The sequence below is a fragment of the Anolis sagrei genome, chromosome 5, assembly GCF_037176765.1.
Source record: "Anolis sagrei isolate rAnoSag1 chromosome 5, rAnoSag1.mat, whole genome shotgun sequence".
Lineage (NCBI taxonomy): Eukaryota > Metazoa > Chordata > Lepidosauria > Squamata > Dactyloidae > Anolis > Anolis sagrei.
In genome coordinates, this window is record NC_090025.1 from 177762089 (window position 1) to 177779150 (window position 17062).

At 40.4% G+C, this 17062-nt stretch overlaps 1 protein-coding gene across 7 annotated transcripts in view; it reads left to right on the forward strand.

Annotated features, from left to right (window-relative positions):
- IQSEC3 (IQ motif and Sec7 domain ArfGEF 3) overlaps positions 1-17062 on the forward strand; it is a 204767-nt gene that overhangs the window by 175853 nt on the left and 11852 nt on the right. For 5 of the 7 annotated variants that reach the window (XM_060776752.2, XM_060776756.2, XM_060776755.2 and 2 more), the window contains exons 6-13: positions 694-816; positions 2059-2225; positions 3199-3338; positions 3780-3905; positions 11735-11834; positions 12771-12977; positions 14184-14276; positions 17012-17055. In XM_060776752.2, the coding sequence (XP_060632735.2) occupies positions 694-816; positions 2059-2225; positions 3199-3338; positions 3780-3905; positions 11735-11834; positions 12771-12977; positions 14184-14276; positions 17012-17055 (1000 nt within the window). The remainder of the gene's footprint in view (positions 1-693; positions 817-2058; positions 2226-3198; positions 3339-3779; positions 3906-11734; positions 11835-12770; positions 12978-14183; positions 14277-17011; positions 17056-17062) is intronic. The other 2 variants (XM_060776753.2, XM_060776758.2) reach the window with 1 other exon arrangement.

Here is a 17062-nt window from a genome sequence, read left to right on the forward strand (position 1 = left end):
TCTCTTTATCCTTCTGTTTAGTACCTCTGGCATAGAAAGAATGCAGGTTTGTGTGGCTTGAGCCATACTTTATCTTTTTCAGACAGTTTAGAACAATTTGAAAGAAGAATCTTCTAAGGGTTACATTTATCATGCTTTTGCTTAAGGTAAATGTTTTGTAACAGAATGAGAACATTTTGTTCTCCAGATCTTTTAGGCCATTGCTCCCATTGGTCCCATCCATCCAGCATGGCCCATGTAGGGACAATAAGAGTTGTCCAAATGATACGGAGAATTGAAGCTACTATAGAAGCTATAGAGTCCCAGTGGAGGACCTAGCAAAACTTTAGAGCAGTGGTACTCAACCTCTAGGTCCCCAGGTGTCTTGGCATACAACTCCCAGAAATCCCAGCTAGTTTACCAGCTGTGAGGATTTCTGGGACCTGAAGGCCAAAACAGCTGGGGAAACACAGGTTGAGAACCACTGCCTTAGAGATACCATATTTTTCCTGGGTGCAGAAGTGAAACCGCAGATTTCCTTGATCCTTCAGGCCACCTCCATGGTATGTGGGGACTGAAAGCTAGGTAAGTTAGTTTCAGGAAACTGTGGTCTGACCAGGAACCCACAGATACAGGGGTCTTACTATACTTTCTTCAAAGATAGTGATCTGCAGAGGATTGGGCATGATGCTGTTGTTTTTGTCATCTTTGTAGCTGCGTAGTAGATGAGATGGACTTCTCTGGCATGGAGCTAGATGAAGCTTTGCGGAAATTTCAAGCCCACATCCGGGTGCAAGGAGAAGCCCAGAAGGTGGAGCGACTGATTGAAGCCTTCAGGTAAGAACACCCACATGACAATTTTAAAGATATGCAACAACTGCAATGGATGTTATTGTAATTTATTGGATGTTACTGTAACATGGGTTTTAGCTCACCCCTCCCCAAATATAACACATTTTCAGAAGTTGGGAGGTTTTTTTTTGGTGGATAAAATACTGTTAGAAATTAGTATTGGTTGAAAAATACTTTTAGTTAGTAGGAAAATCTGAAAAAGTCATGGAGTGATCCATCAATCCCTAGTGAGTCATATGCAAATAAATGCAGATTTGCTCAATTAATTGAGAAAGCCATTAAATTTCATTTGATTAACTGAGTAAAATGTATTTCCCTGTGTTGAGGGCAGGGGAGGGAGATGGGGAGCCATTCTAGGTAAGGGATTTTTTATCCCAAAGCATGAAGGTTGTAGAATTCAAAGTTCATATAGGCTGGATTCCTGGAGGGGGAGACAAGGCAGTCATGGTTTCTCCTGCCCATTCTCCTGCCCATTCCCTCCTGAACCTATTGTCTGCATCTGTCACCAGCCACCTGCAATTGAGCTTGCCACCAAATAGCCTAAGATGAGATAGATGGCATAGTTAGTATTGCATTGTAAATTACAGATTTATCCCAGTCTTACCTACCTTTCTGTTGGATGGCTTGTAAATGCTCCAAATGACCAGGAAGAAAACCAATATATGACAGAAGCCTGGAATGGTTGAGCTACCATGCAACAATTGTCCTATGGATTAAAAATGGCTGTGTGACTGTTCATTTAGCAAATTCAAATTGTGAGCTCTTCACGATTATTGCTGTGTGTCACACATTTAAAACCTATCATGGGTCAGTTATTATTGAAGGGCCAAGCCTTCTGATCATACAGAAGAAGAACCAATCTGCCAGACAGCTTGCTCATGTTAAAATTATCTTCTAATGGCTGGATTTCCTCCAAGTGAACAGACTGTTTCTTTGTTTTAAGAAACTACTCAGGAATTGCTTGGACTACAGTATCAGAATATTTGCCTTGCTTGGCAGAGTCATTTTAGCATGAGGAGGGAAGAACTGCATTCTAGAGGAAGGCAAAGGCCACCCCATTCTGAACAAACCTTGCCAAGAAAACTCCATGATAGGGTTGCTTTAGGTTCACCATAAGTTGAAGGCACATAGTAACAGCAGCTTCAGCAGCTGCAACAACAACAGCAACAACAACAACAACAACAACAACAACAACGTATTATTAATTTTGTCTCCCTTCTCTTGCAGCCAGAGATATTGCATGTGTAACCCAGATGTGGTCCAGCAGTTTCATAACCCAGACACCATTTTCATCTTGGCTTTTGCCATCATCCTTCTCAACACAGATATGTATAGCCCAAACATCAAACCTGACAGGAAGATGATGCTGGAGGACTTTATTCGAAACTTGCGGGGTGAGGTTCTTGCTTGAATGAGTCAATGCTATGAAAAATTTGGAGTAAGGTGGAATCAGAACTTGGGGAAATTACTTTTGTGGACTATTCCTCCCAGAATCCCCCAAACTGCATGAATGGTAGCTAGGTTAGCTAAGGAATTGTGGGAATTGTAATCCAAAAAGTACATTTATTTATTTTATTTATTTACAGTATTTATATACCGCTTTTCTCACGCCGAGGGGGACTCAAAGCGGTTTTTCCAAATTTCCAAATTCAGAGTAATGTTCTAGACAGTGATGCACACACACACACACACACACACACACACACACATATGAGAGAGAGAGAGAATGATGTTAGGAGAGAGGAAATATTATCTTATTTATGTAGTTGAACTTGTAATATGGACATTTGAAAATGTACTTTAGCTACTCATGAAACTGAACTTTATAATTTCTAGCCAAATATTTTTTCCCAGATTTTAGTCATGCTTTTTTTTGCCAAAGGTGAAAATTATGTGACTCTTTTGATGTAGTCAATAGTATTCTTATCTATTGACTATACTGACAAGTACAGCTAGGAATTGTTGACTAACTCATCATCACCCTAGAGAAAAAAATCAACTTAAAATCTGGTTTCTGCCTCCTACAGAATTCTGGAAATTGTAGTTTAGTAAGGCTGTTAAAGGCTCCTCCCTAAACTACAAACCCCAGAATTCTGCAGGAGGTGAAAACCAGATTTTAAGTGGATTTTTTCTCTAGTGTGATGAAGTACTAACAGCATTTGGAGGGTTGCATTATTCCTGTGCAATACCTCTTTGACTTGAGCCTATACTGAGATTGAAATAATGTGTATGTGTACTCATGAATGACTTTGCCTGAATCTTAATCTTTTCCATGTTTATAATAAATAGTAATCTGTAAGCTGTCCCTGTACATTACATACGAATCTTTTCTCTATCTAGTCTGTTATGTATTTTTATATTCCATAGGTGTGGATGATGGAGCTGATATTCCTCGAGACTTGGTGGTGGGGATTTATGAGAGGATCCAGCAAAGAGAACTTAAATCCAACGAGGATCATGTAACCTATGTCACCAAAGTGGAAAAATCAATTGTGGGCATGAAAACGGTGAGCTCTTATGTATCACTATAAGGCAGTTTTTCCCAACCAGGGCTCTCAATTTTTTCTGTCCTGTTACAAGAGTTAAAAACTTGCTTCCCTTACCTCCTCATGAACATGCTTAGCTAATTTTACATGAGAAGCCATGTTCTTTTATTGTACCTGTGCGGGTTTCTAGGCTTTCCATTCCCATTTGGTAGTGTGGGGAGCAGAAGAGGGAAAGCACTGAAATTAATGGATCCTGCTCATATTCATTGTGAGCAAGTGATTCATGACACTAAGCATCATAGTCACTTTTGCTTTGGTGAACCAGAACACCAGCTCATGGTGATAGGTTGCAGATTGTGTGAGTGAAGCAGCCACAAAGCAATGCTTTCCCATGGAGTGACAAAAGTGCAGTTGGTCAGAGATGGTAGATAAAGACTTTCATACTCAGTCTCTGTTTTCCAGGTCTTATCAGTGCCACATCGTCGGTTGGTCTGCTGCAGTCGTCTTTATGAAGTGACAGATGTGAACAAAGTGCAGAAGCAGGCTGCTCACCAGAGGGAGGTTTTCCTCTTCAATGACTTGTTGGTGGTAAGTTGATATTGGTCGGAAGGATCACTGTATTGAAAAAGGGTTGAAGTCAGTATTCTAAAAAAACACATGAGTTATTTTCATGTCCATGGTACTATATTGTCTTTCACGCACATAAACTGAAAGTTCACTCACAACCTCTTCCCTATACATCCCAAACTGACATATTCCAGGAGAGATTTACCACATATTCCTACTTTTCCTTCCCCTTTCTTTGAAATGCATTGGGCCAGTGGTTTTCAACCTGTGAGTCCCCAGATGTTTTGGCCTACAACTCCCAGAAATCCCAGCCAGTTTACCAGCTGCTAGTACATTTCTGGAAGTTGAAGACCAAAACATCTGTGGACCCACAGGTTGAGACCCACTGCATTGGGCCATCTGGTATCATTTTCTATCATCACTTAAGGATATCTGTGCACTCTTCCTCCTCAAAAGAATAATAAAATAAGAATAACAGGGTGGAAAGTACAGATACAATACCAATAGGGATACAACCACATGAATTAAAATGGGCAGCACACAACAACAAATCTATTTGTTGTTCTTCATTCGTTCAGTCGTCTCCGACTCTTCATGACCTCATGGACCAGCCCACGCCAGAGCTCCCTGTCGGCTGTCACCACCCCCAGCTCCTTCAAGGTCAAGCCAGTCACCTCAAGGATGCCATCCAGCCATCTTGTAACAAATCTATTACAATATATCAAATGTCCTTTGAAAGAGCACAATATTTATTTGCCATTTACACCTCATTAGTGAGGGAATTAATTGAGACTCCTTCAGACGGGGGTTTCAGAGTTTAGGTCCAGAGTAGGCTATTCGATGCTGTTGGAAGGACTATAGCTCTTTGTGGGCTGTGCACTTCACCTACAGCTGCACTGCTGTTGAAATACAGCAACAACCACTGAAACTCCATGGGATAGGAAGCTCTCAGAACATCCTTTCTTTCATGCCATAGAATAGATCCTTGTGAAACTGTGAGGCAAAGCAAAGTACAGGAATCTGACACATCACAGCACTTTCAGCAATGGAAATTGTAATGACATTCAGCAGTGGAAGATGCAGGAAGTGGGTCTGAGGGCTACATGCAGCCTACGGACCTATTTATTTATTTACTTATTTACTGTAATTTTACCCTGCTCTATCTCCATCCTGAAGGAGACTCAGAGTGGCTACCAGTCTGGAAATAATTCAATGCCAGATTGCAAAATAGAAGCATACAAATTGCATGTATGTAGTTTACTGTTGCCTGAGGCACTATGACTGAAAAGTCCCTTTCTTGTAGTTCCTCAGACAGTCTCCAAAGATGGTTCACTGGGTGGATAGATTCTTATGAGAGAACCAGTGATGGATTTCCACTGAAACTACCCATTTTGCATCACAATGCATGATAGGTCGCTTGTGGTGTAGTGGGGTTTGAATGTTGGACTAGGATTCTGCGAGACCAGAATTAAAATATCTGTTCAGTCATGGAAAATTCTTGCATGACCTTGGGCTATTTATAACTCTTTAAGCTTTAGAGCAGGGGTTCTCAAATTGTGCTCCATGGAGCTCTGCGGGTGATAGTGAGGGACTCCGTGGTGCCATGCTGCTTCCTGCCTCCTCCTCTTTCCTCCTCCTGAGAAATGCAGGGATGTTTTAAGCTGCTGGAAACAGCAGCAGTGTCCTCCCAGAGAACAGATTTTTTCTCCCCAGCCTGCCTCACTGCCCAGGGCCCTTCCACACAACAATCTAAGCCAGAATATCAAGGCAGAAAATCCCACAATATTTAATTTGAACTGGGTTATCTGAGTCCACACTGCCATATATTGCAGGTCAAAGCGGAAAATCTGGGATTTTATTCAGCTGCATGGAAGGAGCCCCAAACTATATTTCTCAGTGCCCAGACTATTCCCTCCCCACCACTTTATTTGCTTCCAAAACCCTATTTCCCTCCCACCACTCAAAGAATGCTTTGATTGTGTTTTTCCTGCATGGCAGAAGGTGGTGGGACTGGATGGTCTCTGAGGCTTCTGCTATTATTATCATTATCATCATCATTATTATTACAAAGGCAGGATGGCCATCTCTTTGGGTGTGCTTTGATTGTGTCCCTCCTGCATGGCAGAAGAAGTTGGACTGGATGTCCCCTGGGGTCTTCAACTAAAATATCATTAAGTTTATGTTTGTTATAATTGTTCTTCATTTTAAATATTGTATTTATTTACTTATTTTTCACTGTGTGAATTAGTTCACACAAACACTCTCCATCCATCTGCCACTGGCCCAGCCCATATATAAACACACACACACACACACACACTTAATATAATAAAAATATAATATAATATAATATTTCTTAGGGCTCCAAGAGAAACCTTTGCTTCAAAAAGGGCTCTGTGGCTGAAAAGGTTTGAGAACCCCTGCTTTAGAGGATGACCATGGCAATCCTCATCTGAACAAAAGTGATAGGTTTGCCTTATACAGTAACCATCAGCCAGAAATGACTTGAAGGCTCATAGCATTCTTGTAAGCCGCTCCGAGCCCAAGGGGAGTGGAGGCATATAAGTTCGAATAATAAATAAATAAATAAGACTTAGAAATTTGCTTTAATCAGTGGAGGAAATATGTACACAACGCATACTTTAGGAATGGTGCATAAACAAAAGTGTACTGTATGTTAGAATAAATGTATTTGAGTTTCTAAGTGGGAAGAAAAGTCTCACAAGTTGATACAAACAAGGATCGGAGAGGAATGCAGATGGGATTCATGAAAACACAAACAACAGATGGCAAGTTTTTTACAGTCCGAGAGAGAAGGTTGGTACTTGGAATATTTGTTGCCTTGAGCTGTTCAGAATTTTAGAGTTTTGAACCATGACTTTGCATTAGCCTAGAAAACATTTGAGATCATTAGAAGTAAACTTTGGAGTAATACGCTCTGTGTGACATTTTCCACTTAGTCCGCTTAGTACATTTTCAGCAGTAGTTTGAAGCAGTTGCAGTATTTGAACACTATTCAAAGGGATCACTACAAAGCGCACTTACAGTAGTCTCATCTTCATGTTACCAAGGCAGAAGTAACAGTGGCCAGAAGTGGGAAATGTGTGATCCTGCATTTTTTCCTTCGGAAATGCAGCATTAAGGGTTTTAACAAAGTCTGACATGATGATTTTTCATTGCTTTCACTATAGCCTCGGTTTGACAGGATAATCTTTATTGGGTTGCTGTGAGTTTTCCAGGCTGTATGGCCATGTTCCAGAAGGATTGTCTCCTGATGTTTTGCCCAATCTATGGTGTGCACCCTTGTGTGCCTTCATGTCATTTCTGATGTATGGTTTGCCTAAAACAAGTCTGTCACAGGAGTTTCTGGAACTGAGAAAGTGTGACTTGTCCAGGGTCTCCCAATGGGTTTTCATGGCTGAGTGGGTATTTGTAGTGGTTTCCAGAGTCGTAGTCCAATATTCAAACCACTTCCCCATCCAGATAATGCATTATTATATTGTTTATAATATTCCTTGATTGCCTAGAGAAGAGAACACCTGGCTCAAATGAAACTGGGCAAAAGCACTCTTGGCCCCAGAAATCTCTCAGAGGGAAATGCTACTTCATCCAAAACAGATAGTGATCTCAACCCAGGTTAGCTTTCCTGCTAAGCAACAGTGCTTTCATCTTGTATAGTTGAAGTCTCAGTATATTCATTCTTACCAACTCTTTCACTGTATCAAATAGCTATTCAGTACTACCATGGAAGACCGATTATGTTGGCATCATCAGTATTTTGATGATATCTGACCTCCCAAACTCCAATTCAGTCGGCATTTGAAAGGTAGATTGATCCAATGGTTCTACTCTTGGCAGGACTAACAATACAATTTAAACTCCTTGGAAACTTTTAAACAGGCTAATGGCCATGTTAGGGGTACTTTTATTGTGCTTTTCCTGCATGGCAGGGAATTGGACTACATAGCCCATGTGGTCTCTTCCAACTCTATTTATTTATTTATTTATTTATTTATTTATTTACTTTATTTGTATACTGCTGTTCTCAGCCCTTAGGTGACTCACAGCGGTTTACAACAAGAACAGCAAAAATTCAGTGCTACCATCACACAGTATAAAAAACAGTTAACATCATAACATATTATAGAAAAGTATACAATTAACAACAATATACAATTAACACCAATAGCCATTCACTAGCGTCTCATCACTAAAAACATGATCCAGATCCGTTATCCATTGTTCCATTCCTATGTTCATTACATTCATTGCACTGACTATTCGAACGCCTGCTCAAACAACCAGGTTTTCACTTTTTTGCGGAATACCATTAGTGATGGAGCTAGTCTAATGTCCGTGGGAAGGGCGTTCCACAGCTGCGGGGCCACCACCGAGAAGGCCCTATCTCTTGCCCCCGCCAGCCATGCCTGATTCTGTGAAATGGGTACACTTTTGGAGTTCTGGTTATCCAAACATCACCTGAATTTATCCTTGTAGCTGACAAGGTAAAGCCACTTGGATAAGAGAGCTTACATGTGTGTATGAAACCAATAGGTTTCTGTCTAATATCTTCCATATACTGAGCCACCACTCAGTCTGTAAGGATTTTGACAGCAGGATACAAATTGCATTGAAATTCAGAATAAAGTAGGAAGAAACCCACTATGGCACCACATGCCAGTTTCTCAAATGTTTATGTCAGCCATCAAAAAGGCAGAAAACTGCACTGAAACAAATAGCCAGCTTTTGTTCATCCTTGGGTCATAAGCTAAACTGTGAGAAACAACTAAATGGATATATAGTTAGAGAATCTGGCGTACGCAGTGACAGCAAAAGGCACCACAGAATAACAATGCATCGCCATCTGGATCCTACTTTGTTTTATTGGGGCTTAGTGAAACCAGCGTCTGTAATACTGACAGGGTTTATTTGACAAGGCTCCCGAGAGACTAGATAAAACATTCTCTACAGCATCGTTCTCAACACATTCTCTACACTCTATTAATGTTTCTAGTTATGCGATTTTAAAACTGTACTGTTTTGTTGATCCAAAACGGAGATGTAAATCTATTTACAAAATTAGCAATAGTGTGATTTTTTTAAAAAATGATTGAATACAGTGGGCACCATTAAGTCTGGGACAATAGTGTATGGTTAAGGGGCTTTAACCCTTTGCCCCCTAAATGGATTCTCCATCCAGAGTGTCCCTCTCCATATGTAATAGTAGCATTGGAAGAAATAGTTCCATTGGCACATTCAGGGTTAGTATTGAATTAATCCAATAATCTGGGAGAATGTAACAGAAAGAAAGGGATTATATCCTTCTCCTCAAATATTAGGATACAGATCTTGATTCGGCACCCTGAACACCCTCTCCTATAGTTTATAAGAACATATAATTTGCATACATTGTTAAGTCTGTGCATTATTTATGTCTACCAGGCATGTAACCGGGCGGGGGGGGGGGGGGCTTGAGGGGCTTCAGACCCCCCCCCCCCCAAATTCTCATGGTGGTTCGCGAAAAGGCCTTACTGGTGCATTATTTAAACTGTTATGTTTATTCATATCATGATCTGATCACCATACTCAATATATCCCATGTGCATGGGGGCATTGGGGTAACGATAAAAAAGGTTTGCTAGGGTAGACCCTCTTTCACTCAGACTCACCCCCCCCCCCCCCGAATCGAAATCCTTGTACAGGCCTGATGTCTACTTTAGCCTAAAGTGCTAAATCACCTTATTTTCTCATTTAGAAGTACAGATGCAGAACCATCTGCAAGTAAACAAAAGAGGAACTGTGCTTTATAAAGCCTGTATTAGAAATCTCTGGCTTCTATTTATAATTCTGTCTGTGTTTAATCAAATTATATATGGATTTAGTTCTTGAGAAATATCTGGGCCTTGAAGTATACAGACTTAATATAATACAACAGATTAGATTAGAATAGTAATGATGTGCCATGTGTCTTCAAGTTGACTGAGACTTATGGCAAAATTACCATAGGATTTTCATGGAAAGATTTTTTTCATAGTAGGTTTGCCATTGCATTTGCCTAAATCTGAGATAGTGTGATCTCCTCAAAGTCACCAGTGGGTTTTCTTGGCTGATGAGGAATTGGATCCCTGCACTCCTGGTCTAACCATTGCATAGCCCTGGCTCAAATTACTACAGTACTACTGTAGTAAAGTACTTCATCAAATCTAAAATACCATCAATTCTAAGATGCATAATAATCTCAGTAACACCAACAGTAAAAAGCAAGATATATATCTACACACACACACACATACACACACACAGACACCTGTGATTCTAAGATACACTCAGGGTTTTTTTAGATATTTATATGGGGAAAATGTGCATTTAGAATCAGTGCAATACCCAGCCCTCTAGACAATACAAATATGGTTAGGAGCTTTCCAGGCTGTGCTATATTGCAATGTAGAAAATGTAATAGTTTTATTACATTTCCAGTGAAACAATACTTCCCTTTGTTTCTCCCATTACGACCACCACGCAGTTGAAGTTCTAATATTAAGAAAAAGGTGGGGGGACTCCCTGTCCATTTATTTCACACTCTGCATTGGTTGGATTGCATACAATAGCCTCAGGAAGTTTGTTAGGATATGAATTTCAGAGCTGGGAGTGCTGCCTGTTATAGATAGTGTTCCTCCTAATTACTGATATAATGCTTTGAATTTGGAAGCTATTTTACGGTTGCACAACTTTTCCCATTTTACAGCTGGCAAATAGTGATTTGACCAGAAATTGATTCAACTTTTTCACGTTGCGAAGAAAATGATTGGATGGTGGTGGCAGGGCATGTGGCATAGGCATGATGTCCATGTCTGCAGATCCAACTTTACTTCCATCTTTGAAGGCTGCCAGTGTTTATTTTTCTGCCTGTCACTCTCTTTGTTCAAAAATTTTATAAGCATGCAGACATTATGGCTGGAATGTATTATTGTAGTTGCGGGTGGATAACCTCGAGTTATGGACCTGTAAATGAGCTATATTCATGAATTGTACATAGTCATAACCATGGCACTATTGTCGGGATCCTGAATGCCTTCACAAACCTGCTCTACCAGCTAGATGCCAGGTTGCATGAAGCAGGTACATTCAACTGATGACCAGGCGACAGGAAGATAATGTTTCTACCCCCTTCCTAACATTCACCGAGGATGCCCCAAGAAGAAGCAGGACTTCCTATCTTTCTCACAGATTTGTTGACTGGTGGGAGGGGAGCTGCAACCTCTTGCACCACAAGAGAAAACCTCAAAAAGCCACCCCATAGAGAGCAGGCAGAGTGGCTTCATCTTCTGACAGGAACAGCCTTTGTTGAAGTTCCTCCATAACCACTATGATCTTGATGGGAAAGGATTTATGGCAATATAAGTGAGCCTTCAACTTGTGTAAGTCACCAAAAGGATTCCAACCTGTGGAAGAAACATTTCATCAGCTGAATGAGGAATCCCATGGATAGTTTCTGACATGTGGCCAAGAGCTCTTCATTCTTGCATGTAGGAACAGGCAAGACAGGATTGTTGTGGTAAGTCAAAGCAAGAAAATGACTTAACGTATATTCCATAAGATTAGATTATCAGGTACTGATAAGCCATTTTCTCACTCACAATTAGGGATTCTTAGAGTTGGAATAGACTGCAAAGGTCATCTAGTCTAATCCCCAGCCAAGCAGAAATACACAATTCCTGAAATATGTGCACCCAAGTTCTGTTTAAGTACTTCTCTTAAAAGGCTTCTTCTTTATTTTGGCTTCACTCTTTCCCAGATTGCTTTGCTCATGCTGCTGACTTGATGTCCTTCTTTCTTTTATGCTTTAACAGATTCTCAAGCTTTGCCCCAAGAAGAAAAGCTCCTCCACTTACACGTTTTGCAAGTCAGTCGGTCTGTTAGGAATGCAGTTCCATCTCTTTGAGAATGAATGTAAGTCTGTGACAGTTTTGGTCACATTGTGGATCACACCAGAGGAGGATATCCACTGTTTTTCCTGAAAACCTTTTAGGATGTAATTAGTGTTAACTGGGGGTTGCAGTTACTTACTGCTAATGCATTTAGGAGAGTTGTTTGGAAAGCTTCTCTTAAAGCAGTTCAGACTGTTTATTAGGGCTGGGCGGTTTCGTTTCGTTAATTCGTAATTTGTTAAAAATTCGTTATTTTTTTGTTAACGAAGCGATAATGAACCATTCTGGAGCAACTTAAAAACGAAACGAATTTTTCAATTCGTTTCGTAAATGCTTCGTATTTCGTTATGTATTCGTTTCGTTATTGGTTTGAGGTCGTTTCGTTATTATTTCCGCATGTCTGGGGCAAGTTTTATAGTTGTTTTTTGTTTAATTAGTGAAAAAAATTTTTAATATCACACCAACAGTCAACAACAGAGGGAGAGGGAAGCTTCAGAAGTTTTTTTAGCGTATTGCGCGATTGCGGCCGCCATTAACGAATCGATTCGTTATTGTTTCGTTATTGTTTTGTAATTTTTTTACCATTTACGAAATTTCGTAAATATCGAACTTTTTTTAAGGAAAATTTCGGAATTCTTTTAAATATCAAAACGCAAAAAACCTCAAAAAACGAATCGATTTTAGAAACAAATTTTTCCGTTGTTACCCAGGCCTACTGTTTATCCATCAACATTAGTTTGGTCTATTCTCACTGGTAGCTACTGTCTGAGATCTTCAGCCCAGATCTTCTCTATGATCTGCTCCATGGCCCTTTTAACTGGGGAAGTCAAGGATTGAACCCAGATCCTTCTGCATTCAAAGCTCTATCATGGAACTACCAACTTTTCTCATATTACTTCAGTCTTGCTTGAAAGTTTACAACATGTGGGTCACAATCTTGCTCCTTCTTTTCTCATAGACTATCCCTATGGCATCACCTTGGTGACTCCAGTTTCAGGCTCAGAGAAGAAACAGGTACTTCATTTCTGTGCTCTGGGTGCAGAGGAAATGCAGAAATTTGTGGAAGACCTAAAAGAGTCAATAGCAGAGGTGATGGAGCTAGAGCAGATCCGAATTGAATGTAAGGCTCCCGGCGTGGTCCAGACTCCATGCAGTCATTCTGTCTGTATGTACATATGTCTGTGTCTTTGTGTATTTTTGTGTCTGTGGTTGACAGGGTGCCATTTCTTCTTTGGGGGAAAGGGTGGGGGCAAGATGCAAAGCAAGGGAGAGAGCAGGGGTTGCAAACACATTTCCACCAAGGACCACATCAGCCTTATGGCTGTCTTCAAAGACCCATGTGTAATTGTAAGGCTGTATAACTATGTTGCCCTGGCATTGAAAACCTTGTGGGCCAAATAAAATGAAGTGGTGGGCTTGTTTCGGCCTGCAGGCCTTATGTTTCACATATGTTATTTAGAGCAGTGGTTCTCAAGCTGTGGGTCCCCAGCTACAATTCCCAGAAATCCCAGTCAGTTTACCAGCTGTTAGGATATCTGGGAGTTGAAGGCTAAAACATCTGGAGATCTACAGGTTGAGAACCTCTAGTTTAGAGGGATTCTCTTTAAAACAGGTGGGGTCTGGTAACACCACACACCTTCCACCAGGCATGGAAGTGCCCACATTTCCCCAGATCATCTCCTAGTTGTTATTTTTTAAACTCAAGTTGCTCTTCATTTGAGAACACTTAAGGAGCCTCTTTTAGGTTCCATCATTCCTTGCTATTGACCATCCTGGCTGGCACTGGTGGATATTGAAATCCAGTAACATCTGGAGGGGCATATATTGACTGGCAATTATGTGTACTTCGTTATATTCTCCTCTCCTTTAGAACATGTCCACCCATATTCCCACATTTATCTATAGGTGTACTAATGAGAGATCATTATGTAATGCATTTCCATAGGGCTATAAATGGGTATTTGGCTTGTAATTCAAGGAAGTAATGTTTCTATGTCTATTTTGTGCTTTTAGTTTTCAGAACACAAGAGTCAGTTCTTGTAGTCGAGCAAACTTATGTGCACATTTACTGTGCATTATCCATATAGCTGTGGAATATGTATTTTCGTGGCAAATAATGCTTTTGTTTATCAAAGCATAGCACAGTCACAGTCCTATTGTATGTATGTGCCTCTGAGTCTGTTAGTTATACACAATGCATACACATAATATACATACTATAATAACTGTATCTCCTCTAACTTCTGTGTTTTCTTCTGTCTCTTTGGCCTTATTTCCATTTTCTTTTTCTTCTTCTCTTTTATCCTCTCTTATTGCTTACTTTACTTTAATTTCTCCAATCACTTCAAATGTCTCTCTCCCTTTTTCTTAGGGGAGCTGGAGAAGCAACATGGAGCAAAGACTATCACTTTAAGAACTAATGGCGCTCAAATGGAAATGCAATCCAAGCAAGGATCTCCAACAGGTCAGAGGCATACGTGTATATTCTTCCCTTCTTACCACAGCAGCTAATTGGCGCATAGGTTCATGCATAGGCATCCTGGGTAGTAGGAACAAGAAGAGGGAAAACCCCTCTTCAGTTACTTCTCCAAAGGAGTACACCTGAATAAAGGACTTGCTGCAATAGAAAGAGTCAGATATAGCCATTTGAAGAATAGTATAATAGAATCGAGCCTTGAAACATTCCAGAATGTAATTTTAAAAAAGGTTTTGCATTTCTTAATGAATCTATTTGTGAAATCCTATTTTTATTACCAATAAATATAGCATGGAAAAGTTATTTCTTCTGGACTGCAACTCTCAGAATCTCAAAGCTAGAATGACAATGGAAGTGTAGCCTATAATAGTATTCCTCCCCCCCCCCCCGCCCCCTTAAACTCTGCCCTTAACAATAAACCTATGCTTTCCACAATACAAAATAGCCTATCATTTGGCTAACTATTAATAAAAAGACTGATGGAGAAATTTTAAAAAATGGTCCATATAAGAAAAAAGATGGCAATTTTAATTCAGTATTAACATGGATAGATATGGAACTGTTCAAACCTATACTATAAAATTTGAGACACAAAACCCTTGGTCTGGATAAATGAATTATTTAGGTTTAGCTTCTCTCACATTTGAATCCCACCCACCCCCCTCTATATATATATGCATGTATACCTTGACCTCATGTATATGTTGAGGGCAGGTTTTGGGGCCAAAATTATGCATTTTTATATGACCCATGGATAAGTTGAAGATTGTTTCGTGGAGAGGGAAAATCACCAGGGCTGCTCCTTGCTATCATTTCTCCACCCATGCTTTCAAAAAAAAAAGTCAGAGGTGGTTCCACATTTGAGAGTTTAGAGGGAGACAGTGTTCCTTTTACGGTCTCCAGGAAGGTCTAAGCTTTTGCCACTCAACTCAGGGAATGGTCCTTAAAAAAAAACCCAGTTAAGGTGCAGTACTTCCATTGACCCTTGAATAAGTCGACCCAGGATTTTAGTTGAATTTTTTTACTACAATTTATAGACTTTTACATGAGTATACTGAGTGGTTTTCAAGCCCTTTCTGTTCCAGATATGATTTAATGGTTAAATGTCAATTTTTCAAAAATTGACTGAAACAAGATTTTCACCAGTAATTTCAAAAATGTACACCTCCTGATAATTACATTAGCTAAAATTGTCGGTAGAAAGACTGATGATTTGGAGCTGACCCAGTAACAACTTAAGGAAACTCACAGTCTCTGAGCTATCTGTGTTTCTGATTTTGTTATGCTGAAATGCCCAAACTGGGTCACCAGATCCTCGAGCAAGGAGAAGCAAAGAGAAGAAAATGATCTCTGCAGAAGAATGGGGAAGCTTTTTTTCTTTTTAACTTTCTTGTGAAGTCTCGAGCTTGGGTTAAACTATGGGGATTAGCTTTTTGTGAGAAAGGTATACGGATCTTTTATCAGTCTGACAGTGTTGCAGTCAAGGACCTGTATACAGAAATTTTTTGTGTGTCTTGAGAAACTGCAAATTGCTTCTAGTGTGAGAAAACTGTCTGCCTGCAAGGACGTTGCACAGGGAATGCCCAGATGTTTTATCATCCTGTGGAAGGCTTCTCTCATGTTCCTGCATGAGAAGCAAGAGCTGACAGATGGGAGCTCACCCCGCTCCCCAGATTCAAACTACTGATCTTTTGGTCAGCAGTCCTGCTGGCACAAGGGTTTAACCCATTGCACCACTGGGGGCTCTTATACAGCAATAAATCCCTAGAAAGCCCATGATGATAGGTTCTGGCCTTGTAATGTTCTGTACATGGCCTGAAAGTATCTGAAACAACATTTTTCCAAAGCTATGTAGCTCTGAGCCTAGCTATTATGTGGATGGGAGACTGGGGTTCATAGCATTGAATTCTGGGGTGAACGAAAAGTAGTGCACTCTATGTGGGGGTGCCTTTAAAGATGGCCCAAAAATTGCAATTGGTAAAAAGGTCAGCAGCCAAGTTGCTAACTGGAATGAATTACAGCTCCACTGGCTGCTGATAAGTTTTTGGTCCCAATTCAAGCTTCGTGATCACATCTTTCCCTATGAACCTGTGCAAGCTTTAAGATCTGCTGGGGAGGCCCTTCTCTCACTCCCATCTCCATCACAAGTGCAGTTGGTAGGGACGAGGGAGAGGGCCTTCTCAGTGGTGGCCCCCCGGCTCTGGAACTTTCTGTCCAGGGAGATTAGAGTAGTGCCTGCCCTGTCCACTTTCTGTAAAGACCTAAAAATATAGATGTTCCAATGTGCCTTTGATTAATCAGTTCACTAGATGAATTGGCCCTTCTAGCCATAACTTAATATCTGGCTCTTGTGCTTTACTATTGTCCTTGCCCCCGTAGTTGTATTGCACTAACTGACTTGGCAATTCGAACCCTAACTTACCATCTGGCTCTTGCATTTTTCTATCAGCCCCGTCCTTGCAGTTGTATTGCACAAGCCCTTGCCTCGCTCCTTAGTTCTCAAATGTCCACTATGATTGGCTACTGGTTGTTGTATGATGGTTTATGGTTTTATGATGTTTTCTATATGTATTTATTGAGTTATATTTTAACTGTTTGACTGGGCTTGGTCCCCATGTAAGCTGGCCTGAGTCCCTTTGGGGAGATGGTGGTGGGATACAAAAATAAAGTTATTATTATATTATTATAGATCCACTCAGAAAAGTTCTCTTTTGTTTTCAAAGGCAAAAAAGATTTGGGAGAGAAGGTCCCGGACAACACAGTGGAGGTAAGTA